The sequence below is a fragment of the Crocodylus porosus genome, unplaced genomic scaffold (assembly GCF_001723895.1).
Source record: "Crocodylus porosus isolate Cpor-Errol unplaced genomic scaffold, CroPor_comp1, whole genome shotgun sequence".
Lineage (NCBI taxonomy): Eukaryota > Metazoa > Chordata > Crocodylia > Crocodylidae > Crocodylus > Crocodylus porosus.
Genome location: NW_017728925.1, coordinates 85,209 through 109,489, shown reverse-complemented (window position 1 = coordinate 109,489; position 24,281 = coordinate 85,209). Strand labels below are relative to the sequence as shown.

The 24,281-nt window shown below is 44.3% G+C and overlaps 1 protein-coding gene across 1 annotated transcript in view; it reads right to left on the bottom strand.

Moving 5' to 3' along the window:
• DPP7 (dipeptidyl peptidase 7) overlaps window positions 1-12,812 on the bottom strand; it is a 28,721-nt gene extending 15,909 nt beyond the window's left edge. Inside the window, exons 1-7 of the mRNA XM_019540476.1 lie at window positions 12,691-12,812; window positions 12,478-12,591; window positions 9,042-9,181; window positions 8,191-8,354; window positions 5,037-5,172; window positions 2,514-2,595; window positions 1,036-1,202 (exon numbers count right to left, since the gene is read on the bottom strand). Coding sequence (XP_019396021.1) covers window positions 1,036-1,202; window positions 2,514-2,595; window positions 5,037-5,172; window positions 8,191-8,354; window positions 9,042-9,181; window positions 12,478-12,591; window positions 12,691-12,745 — 858 coding nt within the window. The 5' untranslated portion in view covers window positions 12,746-12,812. The remainder of the gene's footprint in view (window positions 1-1,035; window positions 1,203-2,513; window positions 2,596-5,036; window positions 5,173-8,190; window positions 8,355-9,041; window positions 9,182-12,477; window positions 12,592-12,690) is intronic.
• Between the last annotated feature and the right edge of the window lie 11,469 nt (window positions 12,813-24,281).

The window sequence follows — 24,281 nt, the reverse complement described above, 5'->3', positions numbered from 1 at the left end:
AAGAAGAAGTTCATCTGGAGCAACTGAGGTAAGAGGCCACATCCTGTCTAGGATCAACAGATACTTTACTAAGGACATCAGTTTACATCAACCTCCATTTTACAGATAGAGAGACTGAGGCCCAGGAAGATGTGACCTACCCAGTGTCTCAGAAAAATCAGTGGTGGAGACAGCCACAGAACCCTGGGCTTCTAAACCTCAGGCTAGTGCTCTATTTTCTAGAACACACTGCCCCTCAAATTGTGCAAACTTTATTCTACCCAGTTGAGATTGATATCCATATTCCCTTGCTAAGGAGACCAGCACCTTATCAATTAGACCCCTGGGACTAACATGGGGGAAAATAATCAAAGGCCCTTATAAGCCCATGTTTAGAGGAGTTTGGCCATGTGAGGTCTGAAGAAAAGAATCCACACTGCCAGCCTGGAATAGGAAGACTATTTAGGAGCAACTAGTGACTGAGGATCCAACCTGGGATACTGCCGGAAGGAACTGATCATGGCAAAACGCTCAGCACTAGCCATTTAGAAACAAGGCCTCTTTAAGGTCTTTGGATTAGGCACCCAACAGCATTTAAAAGTTCAAATCAGTAACATGCATTCTTAAATGGCACAGGTACTACATGAACAGCCAGTGCTTACTGAAACCCACAACAAAGACACCTGAAGGGGAATTGTGACAAACCCTCTCTAGTTCAAACCCGCCCCCTCCAGTCTGCAGTTAACAGGGTGCATTATTGTAGTTTCACATATTGCGCTGGTCACAGTTGCAGGAAAAAAGCGCAGTTAAAAAAACCACAAAAAAAAAAAAATCAACCACCCAAAAACCAAAATTTGGTAACATCTTCTACCAACAGCCACAGGTGATACAGTTTGAGTATGACTAGTTTAACCCAATGTCTCTGTGACTTCAGTGAAAACAAAGTCTGGCTACCACCACCCATCCCAGAGCAATGGGTTTAAAGAAGGTTAAGTGGCAGAGCAAAGGAAAAATCACCCAAAGCACCCAACTCTCATTTTCTCAACTGGTGCTCACCTTCACTGGGTTAGCAGGGAAGTGGCCCATGAAGTCTGTTTTGTACGGATAGTCCATCATTGCCATTACGGTGAAGGCGTTTCTAGCAAACTCAAATAGCTGGTAGACATCATTCTTGTTTGAAACTTTCTTGCAGGTGGACATTTCACTGCTGATTTTATCATAGGCTGCAGAGGCAGAGAAAATGGATACACATGCCTCACAAGAGTGCAAGCTGATCTGGTGGAGCACAGCCATGTTTCATTCATGCCTCCATGCTTGGCTAGCCAGGAGTAACATGAGCCTCTACACATAAGACTTACATTTTCTAATGGGAAAGATATGTTATGTATTAACTTACTCAAACATGAGTGTCCAGATGCAGTGTAACAACACCGCAGATGCAAACTCAATACACAGGCTCCTATTTAGCTGAGTTGTATAAAATTTTCAAAACAGAGAGAAAACAGTCTAAGAAGAACAAGAACCAAAGCACTGGCCTAGCAAGAGCAAAGTTATTTGCAAACATCTCCGTACTCCTCCAGCCTCTCCCCAGCAGGTACTAGTAAGTCCCATGTGAGGCTAATGAAGGTTGCTGATACCCTGCAGTTTTGGCTCCTTAATTTGCTCACAAAGTGCCTGTCACTTCCCTTAACTCTGCAGAGCCAGGAGAGAGCATCTTACTACTGCATCAGTTAAATTATCACTGCAGACTCCAGGACAGATGGAGGTAGGAAAATCCGAGCTCGATTATCAGGCCCCAGTTTAATAAATCAAATAGCATTTAGGGGAGATAACAGAGGTGGATTTACACTTGGGAGGGGGACCTGTTTGCTGTGACAATCACTATAGCACAGGTACTTTTCTGGCTGCAGATGTACCTTAAAGCCCACACATTGGAGTCAGATGACCCTAGCTGGAAGAGGACCCTCAGGCTTCTCTGGGTGGCTGAGATCAGGGATGCAGAATATTACACCACTCATCACACCTTTTCTGATTAAGCAGCAATGGCTGCCTTTAAGGTTCCGGTACAAGCTGTCATTTGATTAGAGGCAAGGAGCTGGAATCCAAAACAAAAACTCAAGGAGGGGCTAAGGCAGCGAATAAGAAAAATAATGTTCAGTCAGTGTTCCACCAGGGGGTGGCATTAGACCAAACACAAGCTGATCTTATCACTACCAGCCCAAATACAATGCATGATGCCTAACACCCTGTGCATCATGCCTTCATGGTATTAAAAAACCCACCTGAGGCCTTGTCTCTAGTAGGGACTTTCATTAGTCTAGTTTAAGGTGAGGTTTGAACAGGGTTAGTGAAACTGGTGCAACTCCTAATTTGAAAGCTGAGTTCACACAGGGTTTTTCATTGGTTCAACTAAATTGTTTAAAAGCTGATTGAGGTTAGGCTGAGGCAACTTTCTCCTGCAGACAGGGCCTTGGAAAGCACCTCCTGCCAGATCTCTGGAAGCATGAGGCTGTGGAGGGCCAGACTTATCTTACCTTCACTCAAGTACAGGTTGTTGATTTGCTGGAAAGCTTCACGCACAGCTTTGACACAATCCAAACTGGACTTCCTGAAATCCTAAAGTGAGGCAAGACAGAGAGATGAAAAGAGCCAAGCCAAGGTGACACATGTTCATATCCACACAAACACACAGGTGTGAGCCATGGGGCCTATATCAGAGAAGAACAGCAACAGACAGCAGAAAACACCACAGGGCGCAAATAGGGCTAGCAGGCAGCAAGCCATATAGGCAAGAGCCATATGCATGTTCTCATACTGATACCATCTCTGCTCTCTCCTCCATGTCATCCCCCAGTCCCACCCCAAGGAGGAGAAGCATCCTGCTCAACATGACTGACCGCAACTTGTTCCTCATCATCCATTGCCAAATAAGACACGGACAAAGGCACAAATTGTCCGGACAAGCTGTGGAACCTGTTTCACAGAGGTTTTCAGCAAGTGGCTAGAGCGGCAGCTGTCTGGGTTTGTTGAGGAACAGCAAATCCTGGACCTGTGTTGGAAGTTGGACCACGTGAGGTCCCTTCCAATGCTATAATGTATGATGCGTCTCTGCTAATAAGTATGATATGCAGTAGTTTCTCTTATCAGTGTTAAATTCAGTAGTCAGGAGAGCATGATGAGGCTTCAATTCTTGTTTACACTGAAGCCACTAGACAGCACTCTCACAGTCATCGGGAGCTTTAAGCTGAGCAGACACTACATTTTGAGAGGCACCAAACTGGACAGAGCACTGTACTGGAACTCAGAGCAAGTTCCACTCCTTTTGCTCTGTCCTTGACCTGAATGGTGACTTGTGACAAATCACTTCCCTTCCTTTTGCTTCAGTTTCCCTTTATCATTTGTAAAATGTGTGGGTGGAATACCACCTTTCTCTGTCCCGTGCTTTGAGACCTGCTAATGAACTATGCTTTATAACAGCTGGGTGTTGTTATTTACTGACAATGTTCATTTCTTTCTACTTTGCCAGACCAGTGTAAATTAGCTACAGGCCATGTATACCATAGAAGAAAACATGTTTACTAACGGCTTTTCTAGTGAAGACTCAGCATTAACTTATACCAGAATCCAGGGACTAGTTACTACTTCCATGTATGCTATTTCCCTCCTAACCTTAGACAAGCCATTTAATACCATCCTTATTACACCTACACACTTGGCACATGCCAGATGCATGGATGAGGAGATAGATGCCTGCAAATGTTCTATGAAAGGTTTGTCTTTGTGAATACTAACAACCCTCAGGTGTGTTCCCTCCCCAAGGACAGCAATTGAATGCTGAATTGCCTCTCTTCAGATTAGGGTGGCTATCTTAAAGGACATTCCAGTTTTCTGCTACTCTGTCCTCTATTGATATGAAACCATGTGCCTTTATGTCCTCTATTTTTCTCGTGAAGAGAGAAATAGAGGACATAAAGGAATCAGGTTTCGTATCAATAGAGGACAGAGGAGGGCCAGACTATCCTCTATGATGGCCACCCTACTTCAAATCGATACAATGAGGTTATGAAAACATGACCATGGGGAAAGGAAACATTTTTCAAACCACAAGCAATGAGCCACTTAGAATCTAAGCATCCAAATGGCCTCCAATACTACTACAGATTAACCCAGGTTAGAAGTGAATAGGAAGGAGTTTTTATTTTTAAAAGCTATACAGGATTCTCCTCAGGTATTTGCAGTGATTTATGGCATTGTTAATAACAAGCTCAGGAGAGAGAGCAAAAAGCTATGTCCAACTTTCAGGAAGGATTTAATGTTATGTGGAAGAATTCTCAGGGCTGAACTACCAGGGAGTTAATTCAAGACTAAGGAGCAGCTGTGCTGTACTGGGTGCACCTAAGCAGTTCTGGGCCTAGCTCATTTTGGTATAGGGGACCCCATGGAATCATAGGTGCTGTAGTTACAAGCTAAAGAATCATGGTTGAACATGGTGGCCCAAATCCAACTTCCCTTGTAGAGGAGTAAGTAGCACTCTATGGATACACTGAGGACTTCAGCTTCCAAAGCCAGCAGCCTGGGACCTTTCAGCAGCAAAGCACTGACAATTATCAGCAGGCAGGTCACACCAGCCCTAAACTGCAGTCCTGAGAGACACTACTATGTGATACTACTACAATTTAAAGTCTCTGCCATTAACTGTGACTTCCAGAGTCTCTTACCACTCTCTAAATAGACACAAGAGTCCCCTCTGTTTCCACTGGGTCTTTCCTTCACCTAACATGAGCCTAGATAATGCATTAGACTACAGTAGCTAGGGGATGCCAATTTCTGTAGCCACTACACACAAAAGAGTGATGTTACTAGCACCATGTCCAGATGCCTTCAACTCCCCAGCCCAAATGGCCAGGTACCCATTTACAGCAGAGTCAAGTGGGGACAGCCTTTGATGCAAGTCTAGAGAAAGGCTCAAACTCATGACTTCAGATCAGTAGCAAGACACCTTACCTAGCCTGGCCACTTAGAAACAAAACTGTCCATTATGCACCACTTCCACTTACTGCAGTGACGTCTTTAAAGAACTGGGTGGGGTCTCCAAGCCCAGCCACAGACAACAAAGGCGCGCTGGCTGCTAATGCTCCAGCCACAACATTGGGATATTTCATTCTCATGTAAGCGCTCAACATGCCTCCGTAACTGGGGAAAAAAAGAGAGAAGATTACTTCACTCAATGGACATGACACAATGCTAGCCTGTTCAGTAACATAGGCCTGAAGGAGCCAGTGGTGGTGAGCTCATCCAACCCAGGGCAACTGAAAATCTAAATGAGTCTCCTCTCCCACACAAACTCTTGTCCTTCCTTTGTACAGAGTATTAAAACAAATATAAATCAATTAGTGGAGACAAGCAGCTGGTCTCTGTATAAAGCCACTTGGATAGATGGGCTGCTAAAAAAAAAAAAATCACACATACACACAAGCAAAACCAGTCACTTATGTTTGTAGTGCATCCAACAATATCTCCCTGCTGACCTTTCCCCAGACCTTCAGGGCAGCTCTAGGCATAATGATGGGAATATAGGGGACTATAATCACTGGGATTTGATTACAGAAGCAAATCATGGCCAAAAACATTAAGGTCAGTTCTGCACAAACTCAAGGACCTTCTGATAACTTTAATGCAAAGCACAAGTGGAGGTCATGCCAAAACTGCATTGTATAGGGTTAGGGAAGGAACTGCAGGAAGGGTTTTTAAAAAGATTATCAAGAGAGGTTCTCAGCAAAAGATGTCCAGAAGCATTTAGGAAACGGTAGCCTCTCTAGTGCTGAGAAGTAGGAAATGACCTCCCAATGAACCTGTATGGCAGCAAGGAAGATGATTAGTAGCAAGGTGGCTAAGTTGATAGGGTGGCTTTTTTTCCCCCCCAAGTCCAGTGAATCAGTCCGTCTCCTTTGTTTCAGGCACCACTGCTTTGTGGATACAACAGGAACTGTCAGATAAGCCTGAGGCCAAGCAAGTTATTCAGTCAGTTATTCTGGGTGCACATATTCAGAGGCTTACCTTGGCCAAATCTGGGTATGCGTTAGAGGGGTAGAAAACAAAGACAAAGGATCATTTCTGCCCAATGTCACCTCCTGTTCCAAAGCTATAAAAGTTTCCCTGTCCCTCCCCAACATGGGCAAAACAATATCATTTTCTCTTAAATCAGAGGGGAGCTATATTGGCTGAAACTAAATCAGCCTGTGGAAAGTATTTGACACAGCAAATTTCAATGGTAAGCAAGTAGAAATGGGAAGGCATTGGGCAACCTTAATTATAACCATATGCCCATCTGCCATATTGCAACAGCTTTCATCTGAAGTTAATGCAGGGCTGAAGTCCCTGGAAACAGGGATTCACTTTACCCACAAAAACACAGCAGCACAAGTTTTCCCCATATAGCCTAAACGCTGTCTTTCCAGACCCCTCCACGGCTGAGTGGGACATTCAGACCCTGTGATAAATTCAGATCCTGGCTTCTCCCCTAAGCCTGTCAACTGCTGTTGTGTTCCCTGCATTGCCAACACAACTGAGATCAATGGTTTCTTTTGCATGTGTTACTGAAAGGAGAGACAGTGGTAAAAACTTTCCAGTAATCATGGGCATGGTCTGGATGGAAACTGAATGCTTACTAATCTAAAGCCCTTCAGTCTGTTACCACTTTCCTGCCTTCCTAGTAGGTAATGTTTTGTTCTGGTGTCAGTGTAACAGGGACTCCAACCTCTGTTACTGAGACTGAGGCCAGGAAGCTAATTAAGTTATGGCTGCAGGAAAGGGCAAAACGCAGCCTGCAGAGAGCTCTGCATGGCAGATTGCTGATTAAGCCTGCAGGATAAAGGATTAGTGTCACTTGGGCTCTGTTGTGAGAGAAGAGGTCAGGTGACCAGAAGGAAGCAGAGGAGTTATGTGCTACATAAGCCTGGCTCTAGGGCTAGTAGTGTCATCATCTCAGAGTAGAGATAGAGATAGGCATTTTCTTGCTAGGAGCAGCTAAAAGCAGCACTGGGGACTAGCCTAGGCTATCTTTGCTGAAGAAACTCTCTGTGCTGAGCAGAGAAGTAATACTGGAGACTAAGAGTAGGTCCAAGAGGCCCAAACTGGGAGAAGCCAGTATGACTGAGTATGAGCTAGGCAAGAAGACTGAACAAAGACACTCTAAATACAACTGATTATCTTATGGACTGGGCTTGTGCTGTTTTCAGACCTGTGCAGCATGTTTGCAGCTATGGTGGAGACTATGATTAATGTCTCTAAAGTGATGAGAACCATGACTAATGCACAAAGGACAAGCCTAGTGTGACTGGTCATGAGTAATACTAACACAGTGGAATAGTTTGTTAGCAGACTGAGGGTCTGGTGATGAGGAGGACCAAGGGTCTGGCTAAATAACTGAAGTTGGACTACAGGCAGCACAACTGCTCCAAGCCTCTAGACAGCCTCCTAATGTGCTATAATAGTGACATCAAGGTGTTGCAGGTGTGACTAGCAAAGGGGTACACTAAGGAGCTGGAGTGGGAGCAGGGTAGCCACCAGAGGGCACCAGGACTACCCAGATTTGGACTGTAGCAGGACCATAAGGTATCCCTCTATCGCAAAATGCAACTCCATGTTGAACACAAAGCTTGACATGATTTATAAACTCAACAATTGAAACTTTCTGGAGATTTTTTTTTTTTCCAATTCCTGGTGCCTCTTTAAATTAAGCAGGAGCCACAACTGACTTGGGAAAATCTGCTTTTGGAATGGCAGCCCCCAATAACTGTGAGTACCCTCTTCTCTGCCTTAAGGCAGATGCATTTTGTCTGATTTTTGAAGGGAATTTCTGATCTCCTTATCTTAATTTTCCTTGGTAGGGAAGAGAGCTGGAACAGATTGCTCAGCATGGTTTAGAATGCATATCCTTGTTTGTTTGCATAGGACCAAAGGCTTCTATATTAAGTTTTCAAGGCTTGCACAAACAGCAGGCATTTTAAATAGAGAGCAAATACCAGGTAGCCATATCGGTGAAGAAAGAGAGGGCCGGTGTACTATTTCAGTCATGCACTTGCTGCAGGTAGCCATCCTGCTTCAGCAGAAAAAAGGCTAACATTGGAGACAGCGCAAGAAATCATGGAAAGCCTGTGGTATATGGCTAGGAAGCAAAATTTAAGAAAGACCGATTTAAAGAGCATTTACCTGCCTCCGAAAACAATGACTGGGCAGTCCTTGGCATTGTACTGAGCTTTCAGGTCCGTAATAAGCACCGCATAGTCAGCCAAGGCTTGTTCCACAGTGAGCAGGCCAATATTCTTCTGCATTGTTGATGGGATTCCAAATGGAAGAGACTTCCCATAATATCTCTGAGGCAAAAGGTACAAAGATTAGATAATGCTGACTATGTAACCTCAAATACCACCTCCCCTTATAAGCCACCACATCTGAGCCTGAATGGGCTGGGAGGAGCTATCTGATGGCCTACATCAATTGTGAAAGCAGTTTTGGTCCTTAACAGATGAGCAGTCACAGGGCACGTTCTCATTGGACCCCCTGTTGACCATCTTAGCAGGGAGGCCAACAACTGAAACACCCAGGGACTAAATAGGCAATGTACATCCTACCCTCCCTTCATCCTATAGACAGAAGGCTACTTGCAGGCTATAGAGGGCTTATTAAGGTGGTGAACCAGAATAGAATTTCCCTCTGCACATGGCAGGTTAATGCACAATAATATGAGCCTTGCACAACCATTCTGCTGCTCTGAACTTACTGCATGCTCAGAACTGGGGAAAAATGCTTGCTACAGCCCAAGAAAATGCAGCTAAGGTTATAGTGAACAAATTACTCTTACAGTGCTGTGGATGGGCAAAATAAATAATTATGTAGTTCTACAGGGAAGATCTTCTACAATATGTAGACCCTAGAGCACCTGCACATCAACTTCAGGGTGTGAGATTTTCATTTATTTGTCCTGGGACTACTGGAGGCTGAAGCTGATAATGCCTTGTAGGAAGGAAATCTGTTATGAACAAGTTTAATAAACTACTTACATGCTCTGCAAAGATCACCAGTGCATGCTGCTGTTCTGCTAGCTCAAGGATGAACCCAGAATTCCAAGCAAATTCCCAGACGTCTCCCTCATTCCCAGTATAAAAGAATATCGGCCCGACTTCCTTGTTCCAGAATTTCTCTGTTTGAGGTTGCCATTAGGAACATGTTAAAGCAAATAAAAATGCACCAATTAAAGGGTCTGCCCTCAGTCAAGCTGATCAGGAATTCTGTAGAAGCCAAGACTTAGGAGAGAGCTGGATGGGGCACAGAAAGGAAGTTTACTCATGGGGACACAATACTGAGGAATACAGGTAGTCTAGATTTAGGGACCGTCTCCCCTGTTCTAAGTCGTTAACTGTGATAAATGGGCTCTACTGAGGGCAGCATATGGACTACTGTTTCTCAGAGCTATACCTCAAAATTCCCAGAATTGCAGAATACTGTAGGGCATTTGGAAGTTGTTTCCCCCAATAGAAATAAATGTGCATTTACAAAGTACATTTCAGCTCATAGGAACCCTAATCATTTATAAGCACATCTTTATTCCCCTACCATGGATGAGTAGGGGGAAGTGGAGAAAATCTGCTTGATGTCTCCATGCATGTATCTGATCCTTCCTTCCTACTATAATATGAAATTGAGCCTGGTATTATGAAGACTACAGCAGATCAAATGTCTATATATACCTACAGTTGAAAGCAGGTTTAGTGTAGCAGGGCAGGAAGTTCTATGGTGCCAAGAGCTGCACATGTATTGCTGAGTATTTTTAGGTCCTGTTGATTTCATTAATGTTTATGGAAGAATAATATGGAAAGGGGCCATATGTTGATTGTCCCTCTCCTTCCTGCTTTCTGTCAAATTGTTAAGATATGTCTAGACCTCAACTTTCAGTTGGCAATTGGTTAGCATTTTAACTTAAACATGACGAAAACTTTACATCCCAACAAATCCTTAAACTTGCCAAAACAATGAAATATTCTGTAACTGTTTCTAATTTAACTAACTCAGGGAATAGGAGTTGGATTTATTTGCAATGGGGAATTTTTTCTTTGCATGACATTTGAGAGAAGGCCGGGCAGGGTAGCAATCAACAGAGAAAGATCAGAAAAGGAAGGTACTGCTAAGAGGAACCACAATGAAACAAAACACGCTAGTAAGATTACCAGTATGATTCAAGGTTCTGAAGAGCCACAAAAATTGGTTATGAGAGTAGATACGATTTGTTCTTCTTTTTATACTTATTTTTAAGTTCAATCTTTGAACAACTTTCAACTAATCTCATTATGGAGAGAATGAGCTGATTTAGTTGCGAGAGAGACTAAAGTAAAGGCAGTTCCCGGCAAGCAACTTTCTTCCAAATCCTGACTGATAAATCGGACAAGACCCACACTGCATAGAAGAAAGGGGAACAAAACAACCCTCAGCACTCCCACAGACACTTCGCTACAATGAGTCATTCTTACCAGCAAGACAAACTATTTGCAAAGCAACAAAACCATAATGCCTATTCCATTTACCTTACAATGATTATTCAGCTGTACTTTAGAGCTTGGCTAGACATGGCACTAGAATCCAAAGAGTGGTGGAACACAGTTAAAGTCAGCTTTCCATTCCCTGGCATAGGTTACATATATAAAACTTGTGTGCACATGTAATATACTCATACATAACTGAATGAATGCATGGGGTGTTGGAGCCTGCTGCTGCAGTCACTTCCAAGAGAGGGAGGAGAAGAAAAAAGCAGAGGCTAAAGATGTTTTTTTTCCTTCAGTCCCTAAGAAAATCAGATAATCAACTGAGGCTATTGGTGGCTTAAACTCAACTTCATCTCTTCCTTTCTGCCTAAAATCAGGGTCTCTAACCTTTTCCCCCAACTATTTCCCAAAAGATCTTTGTTCTTTCCATTGTTTAACTGAATTTTTTTCCCATTGAAAAACCCATTCCGAATTAAAAATTCAAAACAGTGTTTGGTACAATTATTACAATATCTCTATTTATTAACTCAATGCTTGAAGGATATATTGCAACACACAAGATGACTTGCTATCTAGTTTTTCAGAACATAACAAACGACACCTTTATTGACTTTTCACTCGTTCTTTCTATGTGCAGTCCAAAACATTTAAGACTTTAAAGCACTGTACACAAAAAAAGTTACTTAGTTTACCCCATCTCAGCTATTCATGTTGTCTGGAAGTGAGCAAAGGCTGTATACGCTGGACTGGAATATGGTGCAACTCCATTCACTCCAACAGACTTTCTCCTGGTTTATATAGGGCTCACTTCACCTCTTTGTGTTTGGTAAAAGAGCTTTTGGTTAAAAATAAAGCAAAAACACCCCCTACTTGACTACATTTGGAACTTATACCCCTTAACCTTCCAGACTCTGAATTGGCTAACCTTCCAGGATGCATCTACATTGTTTAATATTTGAGCAGCCATTTGTCTTCTCTGTTGTATTCAAAGCATCAAGCTATACCAGTAAGAGCTTATGTAGAAGTTGGACAAAAATAACAACACAGCAACAAAAGCCCCATGGTGAGTCTTATCTAGGTGGTCATTCCTGCTCCCCCTCTTCAGTCTGCCATAACCAGGGATTTAGCTCTGAGCACCTCATTACCAGGAAGATGAACTGAGATGAAACCTGGAGAAGAGCAGTGTACATGATTAAGGGGCAAGAACTGATTTGTGAGGACAGATTAGAAAAGCTAAACTCAAATGGGCTGACTTTTGAATCAGAAAAGGGAAGGGCTTATCCTGTTTTTAAGTATTTGATGGGTGGACATATTGAGAGGAATTATGTTAATGCAAGAGGATGAGGGCTTGAAAGTTAGTTTTAAAATGCAGAAAAACATAACAGTGAGACATTAGACCATGGATGCTCAAACCCTAACCCATCAGTCCCATACTGGCCCTGGGTACCATATCATCCAGCCTGTGGAGCTTCCCATGAGCCTGGAAACTGGGTGGCAGGGGAGCAGTGGCAATGTCAGGCCCTGATCTGTCCTGTGCACCAGCCTCGGCCCACTCATGGCTCATGGGGCCAAAAGCTTGAGCATCACCTGTCTGAGGCTGCAGAAATCCTCGCAGGGCAGGCAAAGCTGGAATAGAAGCCCCATCTCTCAAGACATTTGAAACTAAGACTCAGGGAACAAGCAAGGGCGCTTTTTTCATTTCTCATTTGGACTCCTTTGCATGCCCGGCGCCATTTATTAAGCAGCTGCCCAGTGCAGCGCCTGCTCCTTCTTTCGCATGTGTGGCCAGCTGACATTTATCCCGTGAGGGACCAGTCAACCGTGCCAGAGCTGCGATGTGCCATAGAGATGACCCTATGACAATGGTATCGCTCCAAAAACATTGCCAGGCTCCCAAGCCGCTGCAGGGCCTTGCGCACAGGCTCTGCACCTGCCTCAGGCCCGCAGGCGAAAGCCCTACCTGCGACGAGGTATCGCTGGAAGAAGGTCCTGTTGTAGTAGGTCTGGAAGTTGAAGTGATCCAAGACCTGCTCGAAGTACCGCTCCTGAAAGCCGGGGTCGCGGGTGCTGTGGGCTGGAGGAAGCAAGGTGCGTTAGGGAGCTGGTTTGCTGGCAGCTCAATCCGAATTAAGCCCGGCGGGGGGCGTTCACACGGGCACCCTCCCTCCCGTACCCGGCGCGAGCAGGAGCAGGAGCAGCGCGGGCAGACAGGCGGGCCGCGTTCCCATAGCAACAGCGTCCCGGCGGGAACCCCGCACACGCCCCGAAACCCGCCGGCTCAGGGGGAGTCACATGACCGCTCCCCTGGATCACGTGACGCGGCCCCGGTCACGTGGGCGGGGTGCCATCGCTACCGAGGCGCCGCCATGTTGTGTAGCGAGGCGTAGCCCCGCCCGCGGGGAGGAGCAGGGCGGAGCTTCGGCGGCTTGATCCACAGCCCGGCGGCGGGGTGGCGATTGTGCCTGTTTGTAGGGGTTGCAAGTGCACCTGGCTTCAGCGCTCCCGCCCGCGTCGTCCCTGCTTTCTTCGGCAGCAAATGGCTTCTGACAGTTTGCTTCAAAATAAAGGAATGTTTTAACTTTGACCCAGTTCTCACTCACTGGCTACAGTGAGCAACATAAAGTAAATAAGAAGTATTTGCATACTTACTTGCATTTTCGATAGGTTTTCAGCAAATATGACAATTTGGAGCTTCCAATAGGATAATTTCATATTTAAGACCTAGCAACGCTGTTCCCCCAGCACTGCCAACCCATGAGGCATGCAGGCTGGGAGGTGGGGCAGCCCCTGAAGCAACATCTGGGCCTGGCGGGTGGGTGCTCTGTAGGGCTGGCCAAGTGTGGCGGTGACCAGCCCAGGACTCTGAGGGAGGCAGGAGATCTGGCCTGTGGTGCAGAGCCCTAACAGGGATCAAGGGCTAGGCTGTAACGCTGCTCCGGGGTGGGGGCCTGGTGGACATGCCCGCCTGTGCGCTGGGTATTGACAGTAGCACCCAGCATGCTCCGTGTGAGGATGACACGGTTCCCATTGGCCATGACCACCTGGGCTCAGACCCTGCCAGGAGCAGGAGATCAGAGAAGCAAGATATGGTCCATGATCCCTGTTCCTTCCCGTCCACATAATGACACAACTTTCAGGGATGTACATGCAAGCAAAGCAGCCCGTCTCCAGAACAAAAAAGATGGATAGAAGGCACTTAGCTACTATTGGACCCACAGAGAAAGAAATAGGAAACACCTGGATCTCTGAATTGTACCAAGTGGCAGCACTGTGAAACACATTTAGAAATGACCCCTTCACCTCCCTGCTTTTTTCACTCCCCTTCTCTCCCCCCCTCCCCACCCACTGAAAAATCCATTGGACCTAATTGGGCCCAATTCCAACTTTGCAGGCAGCTCTCCCCCCGTCACATACAGCTGCAGCGCCCTAATGTGATGGTGTTTTCGTTACGGCTTTTAGTATTCTGACACCACATAATGTTTGTGTGAGCCTGTCCGTGATTGTAGAGTTGCCACCTACACAGAGATAATTCACTCAGAGACAGAGGTGAAGGCAGTGGACAAAACTTGCTAGCAATGTGCTGAGCTTCACAAGAAAACTGCATCACAACTGGAAAATCACAGTATTTCTTCTCTAAGCTCTAAATGCCTAAACAGTCAAACAGAACTTTTAAGATGGTAGTAGTGTCATATAGTGACTCCTAGCCAATATTACAAAGTTTGAAGTAAAACTCTTCAAACCTTTTTTTTTTTTTTTATAGGGGGGTGGGCGTGATTTTCCTCCGTTAGAGTCAAATGAATTATTTTCAGGGCACTTCCAGTCTGCCAGCTTGTGAAGCAAGAGACCCCATCAGAAGAGTCTGTCTGAGGTCTCTCATTTGAAGGTAGATTGCTGATTATTATACAGGCTTCTAGTCCAGTTTTAAAGGATGGACATGGCCATAAAGGATATTGTGAAAAAAAGTTCTTATGGGACTACGTGCACTTATTTGTCTGTAATTTGAGAAAAAAGGACAGGATAGAGGCAACAGCAGCCGTGTAAAAGAGCCCCAGTGGCTCTTAGTGCTGGAAAACCAGGCAAACAATGATGGATACCCTGGATCCAATGATCTGGATTCCAAAAGGATCTATTCAGTTTTAGGAATGGACATTTCAAGATAATTTGCCAGCCTCTGTTTGCAAGCACTGAGAATTGCATCTTATAGATTCATCAATTGTACAGCTGGAAGGGACCTTGGAAGATCATCGGGTCTGGAAAAGTCTGCCCAAATTTTTTTCCCCAAGATTGTTTAGGACTAGAAAAATCACCGTATAAATGGCCTATTAATTAGGACTCCATGTGCCATCACTCCAATACTTTCAAATACAATTTGCTCCTGTCTACAAATCAAATAAATACTTTTTTTCTAGACCAGCCCCACAAACTACTGTGTACCTCAAAAACTGAGCTGTGGAATTTATGTTGAGTGTGTGCATCGAATATCACTTAGCATTCACTGTTTCTGGCATTGGAAGTTGAAACTCTGCTAATGATTTTATTAATTATTTTGATCCACAGGCATGGATAATGGCCTGAAAGTCCTGGCTCACATTAAAATATGAAAGAAAAGGGTGGAAGGATCTTAAGTAAGGGGATCCCTAGGTTGTAAGAAGATGTTCTCACAAGAAAATTGGAGGATTGTGGGCTTAACTGCAAGACAGTCAGGTGGGTATGAAGCTGGATGCAAGGTAGGAGTCCCAGTGAATGGCTCTGTGTCGTCCTGGTGAGACGTGGCCACTGGTGTCCCACAGGGGTCGGTGCTTGGTCCAGTACTTTTCAACATCTTTATCAATGATTTGGATGTGGGGTAAAGAGCTCACTGGCCAAGTCTGCAGATGACACCAAGTTATGGGGAAGTGTGGTCATGCTTAATGATAGGCTACAGATACAGGCAGATCTAGACAGGCTAGCAAGTTGGGCAAGTCAGAACCAGATGAAGCTCAACATTGAGAAATGTATAGTGCTCCATCTGGGGACAAACAACCCCCTGCACACATGCAGCTTTGGTGGTGTCAAACTGACCAGCACCATGAAAAAAACGGACCTGGGAGAAATAACAGACTGCAGTATGAACACGAGCCAGCAGTGTGATGCTGTAGCCAGCAGGGCAAACAGTACTCTGGCATGCATCAATAGATGCATCTCCAGCAAAACCAAGGAAGTAATTCTCCCGCTGTACTCGGCGTTGGTGAGACTACAGCTGGAGAACTGTGTCCAGGTCTAGGCTCTGCACTTTAACAAGGACACGATACAACTTGAGAGTCCAGAGAAGGGCCACCCATATGATCAGAGGCTTGCACAGCAAGCCATACAAGGAAAGGCTGAGGGACCTGGGACTCTTCAGCCTGAAAAATAGAAGGCAGAGAGGGGACTTGATAACAGCTTACCACTACATCAGGGGAGTACATCAAGGGCTCAGTGAACATCTGTTCACCAGTGTACCCTTGGGGAAAACCAGGAGTAATGGCCATTTCAGGTTCAACATTAGGAAAAACTTCTTCACAGTTAGGGTGTCCAGACTGTGGAATAACTGATTGCAGCAGAGGTGGTGCAATCGCCTACCCTGGAAATCTTTAAGAGGATAACTGGATCTTGCTGGGGTCACCTGGCCTCGACTGTCTTTCCAAAAAGTCTGCCCAAATCTTATGGGAATTGACAAATGTTAAATAAATGGAATATGTTCTCCAAACAAAGCCTCAGCATCCAATAATTAAAGGCCTGCCTTGACATTTTGAAATTACAGAGATCTGCTGCATCTCTAAACCTTTAGCAGTTTATTATGCATATCTACCTCTGCTCAGCTAGCACATTTCAGCAGTTGTAGATTCCAGCTATCTATCTTGCTACGAAAATTCACAGGGTGATACTGAACGTAGAAAGTAGAGATCTGCCTAAGCCATAAACTTCCCATTTACATAGAAACATCTTTCTCATTTAGATGTGCTTGGAATGGGAGTTTTGATTCAAAGCAATCTCTGTATTATGATGATATATTGCAGTGCTATAGGTGTGCATGTTTAGCAAGTATAAAAGAAGTCACTGTGCGCAAATCATTTATGCTATAGAAACTAATTTCGTAATTGAATTTAGCTGTACAAGAAGCAGCAGGTTGCTTTGCCAGGACTTGAAAACATACCAAATGAAAGTGCAACTGTGTCATTTCATACATTATGCATTACTAAATCCTTTTATTTGAAAACAAAAATTTCTCCCAGGATTCAAAACAAATATATTTCCAAGCAGTTTCATTATACTGTACCAAATGACCTATGGGATGGGTTCTGTCCCTGACCAATGCAGCCTTTCCATAGTTTCTGGGACTAAATCATGCTTAAGCATACATCAGCCTGTACAGCTCAGGTTCTACCTGGAAAATCTTCCTTTGACTGTCTCTCAGTTCACCTTTGGGTTCCTCCTTTCTCTAGGCACAGCAGGGATACCTGGAAGTCACTCATCTGAAGGCTGAAAGCAAGCATCTCTCCTCAGGATTGACATGTTAAAGGAAAGGACATAAAAGTAGCTACCACTTCAGCTGGGATGGAACCACAACTCATTATTTCATCTCCACTTGCACATCCCTGTTTTCAGTCTGGGTTCAATATGTTCCCAGGGGATTTAGTTTATGAAGAACCCATTCTATGAGGCATTTTGTGATGCTGGCTATGACAACTGTTTCTGTTCAGGCTGACACCTTGGAACTAAATCCTCACAATTCAGCATACTTGTCATTGCAGTGGCATGATACAGTGACACACCAGTCCTCATGACTAGACACTAAGCCCTACCAGGGGTCTTTGAGGGTCCACAGACAAGATTCAAGCCAAACTGATTTCCATTATCAGAGAATCATAGAAAATTAGGGTCAGAAGGGGACCTTAGGAGGTCATCTAGTCCAATCCCCTGCTCAAACAGAACCACCCCCAACTAGATCATCCCAACCAGGGCTTTGTTGAGCCAGGCCTTAAAAACCTCCAAGGGTAGAGATTCCACCACTTCTCAAGGTAACCCATTCCAGTTGTTCACCACCTTCCTAGTGAGAGAGTTTTTCCTAATATCCAACTTAAACTTCCCTTGCTGCAATGTGAGACCATTGCTTCTTGCTCTGTCATCTGCCACCGCTGAGAACTGTCCAGCTCCATCCTCTCTGGAACCACCATTCTGGTAGTTAAAGGCTGCTAGCTGAAGGGTGGTAACAAAGAGGATTATGCTGCTGCTTAGAAATATAGAAAGAAGGCAGAGTAGAATTACACCTTATAGATTAACCAAAGTAGATAGATATCTATATAGCACATACTTATGGGGCCTGAAGCTCACTTCATCACATGCTGTGAAAGGATGCACTTAAACCTGTGTATGAGAAATCTAAAATACAGAAAGAACCGCTAGAGGGCAATACTTCAGAAGCACTGCTCTGAGTGACAGCTTATCTCCCGTTAGACTCTTTGACCTTAAAGATATTTAATTATTTCAGTGACAAGAAAACACATGGATGTTACCAGGTCAGATTATAATCTTAGCATGATTGAAAACAAGGTAAGGAAATACTTTTTAAACCTTGATACAAAACCCAGGGGAGACAGCTGGCTGATTGCAAGTCAGGAGCTGATTACACAGCTGCTGGTATGTGGCTGCTAAAGGCTTTTCTGCTTCCAGCATTTCAGGGCTGTTTTGGGCACATGCAAAATAAGGGGCTAATTCAGACCTCAGCAAGCAAGCAAGCAAGCAGATAAGTGAACTAGAGAGGAAATGAGGGGACGATGGTATTATTGTGGGTCTTGTAAAGGAAGAAAGTATATGAAATTGTATGGGAGCCAAATAAAGGATTTTAGGAGGGAAGAGAGATGGCAGTGCTTGGAACATCTTAATTCCAGGAAGAGTCTAGGCTGTAACATTTTGCATTAATACATAAGCAGCGGAGAGAGAGTTCTGATCCCCCCCCCTCCACTGTTGATGGTTTCTACATCATCCTTCTATTCTGCACCAAATTAAGTATGTTTTGGCATTTAGACCCTAAATTAAAAAAAAGGGGGGAGGAGAGGATAATGTGAAAGAAGAATAGTCGAAAGAGCTAACTTCAAGAGCATTTGAGGTCTGGAATTCTTTAGAGATGAGGAAGACTTTTTTCATACTATTATAATCAAGATGAAATTATAGAGAACAAGTGTTGGTTTTTGTAAAGGTTTAGACTAATTGTCCACTTGGCTGAAATAAGTTGCAAAGATATACACGGGGATGTGTGCTTCATTTTATACATACATAGGTTATATGGGTATGAGTAGGAATATAAAACACTCTCCACAAACACGAGATAGATTTAAGATCTAGTTTGGGTGTTGCACTGTGGAGTATTTTGATTCTTATAGGACTACAGTATAAAGATTTCAGCCCCATACTCTGGAAATATACAGAGCAGATGCATGCACTGCATACCAGGTATAGCAGACATCAGCAGGTATGTTCTGTGCCATCCATTAAAAGACACTAGCACAGATACAGAAACAAGTCTGTTACTGAGCTCAGTTTTCAAACCTAGATACCTCAAATAGTATTTTGACACCTCTATATAGGGACTGAGAAGATTAATTTTAGACACCTACATACGGAAATTAAGCCCAGGAGTCACTGTGGTAGAAGACCATTTATTATATGTTAGTAATATGAATTAATTGGCCTGTGCTCTATTGTATTTAACTACTTGCTCAAACCCCAATGGCTCATTAGAGATTCAGCTATACAACATGTTATGTGACAGTGTGATTGCATTACTCTGGTAATAGACTATTAACCTTTCCAACTCCAGCTGTGGTCAGTAATAACCTCAAATCTTTCCTGTCTGACACCTACAGATGCACATGAAGTCAGCAGCACATATATCTCAGTACAACTCTGTAGCTATAATGATGGTTGAGTGAGTGGGGCATGAGCCACGGGCACTGCCTAAGGAGGGGTGCTGGAATGGAGCTAGGGGGCTGCCTTACACTTTCATCCCTGCCCATTCCACCCCCGCCCCCTCAATCCCCTGCACCTTCCCCGTAGCAGTCTTGGTTCCAGCTCTGGTGGTAGGAAGGGCAGAACAGCAATAGTGGTAAGTGATGCAGGAGCAGCAGCTGGTGGTTCACTGCTGCAGGGAGAGACCTTATCTCATTTCCTTGCTACCAAGAACTGGTGCTGAAACATCCATTTGATGTACATGTCAGCAGCAAAAAAGGTGACCTCTCCCCCAACAGCAGCAAACCTCCAGTACTGCTTTTGCACCATGCACTGTCACTGCCAAGGCTTGGTACTCTTCCACGACACCTCTGGTACAAATCTAATACAGCGTCACAAATAGCTCTTATAATATACCCCCTTTTTAGCAGGAGGGGCAGAAAAGTTCATGGAGATGCAGTTCCCCAGGGTAGGGAAGGGGAAACTGTTGCTCATGATGTGCACATTTGGCAGATACGTTGAAGACTTCAACCTGTAGTCCTGCCAGTCAATGACTAGAAGCTAACGCCACTGCAAGTTCCAAAGGAAAAGCCTTATAAATCATGCATGTGGGGCAATGTGTAACCTGCACCTGTGTTCTTACCTCACATAGGAATTGCAAAGGAGAAACTGTAGACAAAGAATTCTCATCCAACCTGGAAGATTATGTCTCTTGATCTCTCCTTTCAGTTGGACTCGCTTATTAGTTCACTCATGATTCATCTCATTAATTTGAGCTACACTCTGATAACTCTGAGGCACTTAATGGATACTAAAGATCTTTATTCATCCTGGAGAAATCATATCTATCTTTATACATATGAACTCAATGTCTGTCTCTCGGGTTGGTTTGCTAGGACATACGTGAGCTGCATTTGGTGACCCTTCTTACTGTGAAGCATTATAGCTATTTATAGCAAGGGTCATCAAAGAAATTTCAAAACTGGATAAAACCAGGCCTCCATCTAGCTCAGTTGTGTGGCTCTGACAGTGGGTCATTGCTAGCTACTTCAGATGAATGGTCAAGAGACTTTGATGGAGACACTGACAAGATAATCTGCCCCAAGGAAAAGTTTTCCCATTTTCTAGTAATCTAAAACTTTGACTAATGCCACAGAGCAAGAGGGGTTGTTGCATCGCCTCTAGTCATTTTGTTCTTCTCTATTAATGTTCACAGTCTTAGTTCTGGATATCTTTGCCATCTGTCTGAATCTGACAAAAGTACATTGTTGCATATGAAAACTCATGCCTCTTTGAACCAGTTAGTTTTTAAGGTGCCACACTGCCCTGCCTTCTGCCTGACTTCTGCTAACCCAGCTAACCACCTCTGTGCTAATGATAAGGGAGTCTAGTTTATTGAATCTTACACCTGTGGCCCTACATCAGGGATTGGTAATTATTTTGGCAAGAGGGCCACTTACTGAGTTTCGGCAAGCCATCAAGGGCCACATGACAGGCAGCTCAGGGAAGATTAATATTAATTTTCTAAATTTTTTAGGGGCCCCGTGGGCTGGATAGAATGGCCTGGTGGGCTGCATCCGGCCCCCGGGCCGCATTTTGCCCACCCCTGCCCTACATCTTACTGTAGAGCTCCAATTGAGGCCCTACAGCTTACTGTAGTGACGCAGCTGGGTTTGGGTGCAGATTTTTTTCAGTATTTTTCTTTGCATGTTTAAGGACATTCTAGCCCCAGGTTTTTGGATCAGTGTAAGTGGTTGTGCTTGGTATACTGTTCCTCGGAAAGCAATGTTACTAGTTGTGTTCACTACATTCTCTTTCAGTACTGAGTCCCAGATCAAGCATATAATTTAAACATTAAAATAGGCAGAGGGAAAAGTTTTGCATGCTTCAAGGTAAGCACATGCTTTGTTGGATCAGAGCCTCAGCACAGCGGTAACACTTACCTGAGCAACAGCAACACCTGTTAATCCTGGCTTCTCTTCTGGTTATAAAAATAAAACAATCAATACCAGAGATGCTTCAAATATTTCCCGTATAGCAGTCAAGGTAAACATCTGGCAAGACACTTCATCTAAGTAAGGCGTCATCATATAACTTATTTGTTTTGTGCCCACAATGTGCTCAGAATAAGTACATTGTATGAAAGAGTTTCTGCTTCCAAAAGATTTCACAGTTTAACTGATGATAGCACAAACCCTGCACACTTGGGAATCCAGTTCTTTCTTTTTCCCACATAAATTAAATTCACTTTTTGGGCCCCACAAAGAGCGATTTGCAAGGAGGAAAATGAAAGCAAAAAGGTGAATTGGATGAGTTGGAGGGGGTTTATTGCACTGAAAGTGGAAGGTCATGAAAAGAAATAGGGTAGGGCTGAGGTTAGTGACAACTTTGTTCTTTGAAGCATAAACTTCTAATCTAGCTAGAGGTAACAATAGAAGTGAAGATGTGGGTGTAACAGCTTTAGCACAGGTTAGCAACCAGAGTATAAATCCTACCAGGGAGCCTCTGTATGAACTGAATGTATGGCAGCCCCCAAGCTGTTTTTGCTGCTATTGTTACCTGTGCTAGCTAAATTAAAGAGGTACATCTACCCACACTAAAATCACCTCTTCATTGTCACTTGACTGTATGGTGAGGCTGCTTTGAGATCTACTTTCCACATGTAACCAGAAGAGTGTGTTCTCAGATGCAGGCAGAATTAACTGGCAATGGACAACACATTCTTCCTGTTTCCATTAATTAAATTTCTGTAACTCAAAGGATCACAGAAGCATAGCGCTGGGCAGGACTTTGGGAGACGATCTAGTACAGCTCCTTGCTCCGAGGTGGGACCAAGTATGGCAGTGGGGGCCAAACTTTTTGGCAGGTGTGTCACAAATAAGCCCTGAACCCTCCCCACGTGCCACTCCAATCCCCTTCCTCTGTTGCTCTGCTTTCTGTGCTCCCTGTCCAATTTGCTGCTCTGCTTTCTGCATCCTGCTGTACCTTGCACTGTGCTGCCTGTCTCATCCCTAATCTGCTGTGTGCCACCCACAGGGGCTGCCTGTGCCTCTAGTGGCAAACCTGCCAAAAAGATTGGCCACCCCAACCTAAGCCATGCCCAGTAGATGCCTGTCTAATCTGTTCTTAAAACTTTCAGTGAAGGAAGTTCCACGGCATCTCTAGGCAGCTCCGCTTCCAGTGTTTCTCCACCCTAACAAATAGAAAACTTTCCGAGATAAGCACCCTATATCTTCTTTGCTGTAAATTGACCTGCTTTCTACCTCACCAGAACAAACTTTCCCCATAGCCTTTAGTGCACTGGTTTTCAAACTTCTTTCATTTCCGGACCTGTAAACAATTTTGAACAGAGGTGTGGACCCTTTTAGAAATCTTGAATGGTGGTATTGTAAGTGTGGGTATTCACATACTTTTGATCACAGTGATCTTAGACATAGTCTGCAGACCCCCAGAGGTCCACAGCCCAGAGTTTAAAAACCACTGCTTTAGTGAATTTTAATGTTGGTGATGATTTAGTGACTCATTACTACTGGTGATGATTTAGTGACTCATATAAAACACTGCGCAGCTCCTACATGCTTATCCATCACATCATAGAGTCATTTCATGGACATAAATGACACTGTTAGAACATGTGATGTTTTCCAGCCTTGATACGTTTTCTGCACACATGCAAGAAACCAACTGAGCTATAAAGTAGAGAGAAAGCAAAGCACACAGCAACCAGTGATTTTGCCTAGAGGTAAATGAGGGTGAAACCAAAGTGAACCGGAGGACTGAAGACATGCCTTTGATTTCACCCCTCTCCAAAGCTCCAAGCTATAGAGATCTGTGACCTTTGGACAGATCACTGGAGTGGATACCTTTGGCTATATGTACAGGTAGCTTCTAGGATATTCAAACAGCTTTCCTTGATCACAAGACATATTCTGTGTGGCATTTGCATCTAAGTCAATGCCTGTCATCACTTAATGTAGGAGGGGGTGGCCTCCAACTTGTCCCCCTAATTTAGCTCCCTGTAATCTCATACTAACTGTAGGGAAGAGCTTGGCTTCCTGTCCTTAAATATAGCACCAATATTAAAAGACTAACTCCACAGCTTGTTATTTGCATCATTGCAGCGCCTTGAGGGCTCAGCTGAGTTATGGACTCCATCGTGCTAGATAGTACACGAACACATCATAAGAGGGAGTCCTTGAGTCAGACAGATTCCACCGGAGGAGGACAGGGCCGACTGCTTGTGGGAGGAAAACCATAGCCACTGAGAGGTGAAGAAACTGGCCTGAGGTCACAGAGCCTGGATTAGATCAGGACTCTTAACCTCCATCGCCTGGCTCATACAAGCTCTGCTGCGGTAACACAAGGCATGGGAGGCTCAAATACAAGATCTTAGAACGATCACAGGGAAATTTGTCTCTGTCTAGCAAGGGGATCATTAAATAGAAGGACTGAAGACATACCACTCATGTCAACAGTTTCTCCCAAAAGCCTCACGCTTCCCCATTCAGGTATGAATACCTACTGACACTAATTTATTAGCAATGCCCATAGGGAGTGGTGGAGGCCACAGAAAGGTCTCCAAGCTGCAGACCAAGGTGAATGGCTTCTTTTTTTTCATATTCAGCAAATTGTAACACCTTCCTTAGGGGACATACAGAGGTAGGAGGGAGTTCATGACTTCCATGTCAGAGCGGAGGAAGGCTGAGACCAGGCTGCAGAGGGAAAGTGAGAAGACAGCGAGTGGAGGGGTAATGGATGGTACCATTTCTTTGCCACTGGCCAAGAAAGAGAAGCGGG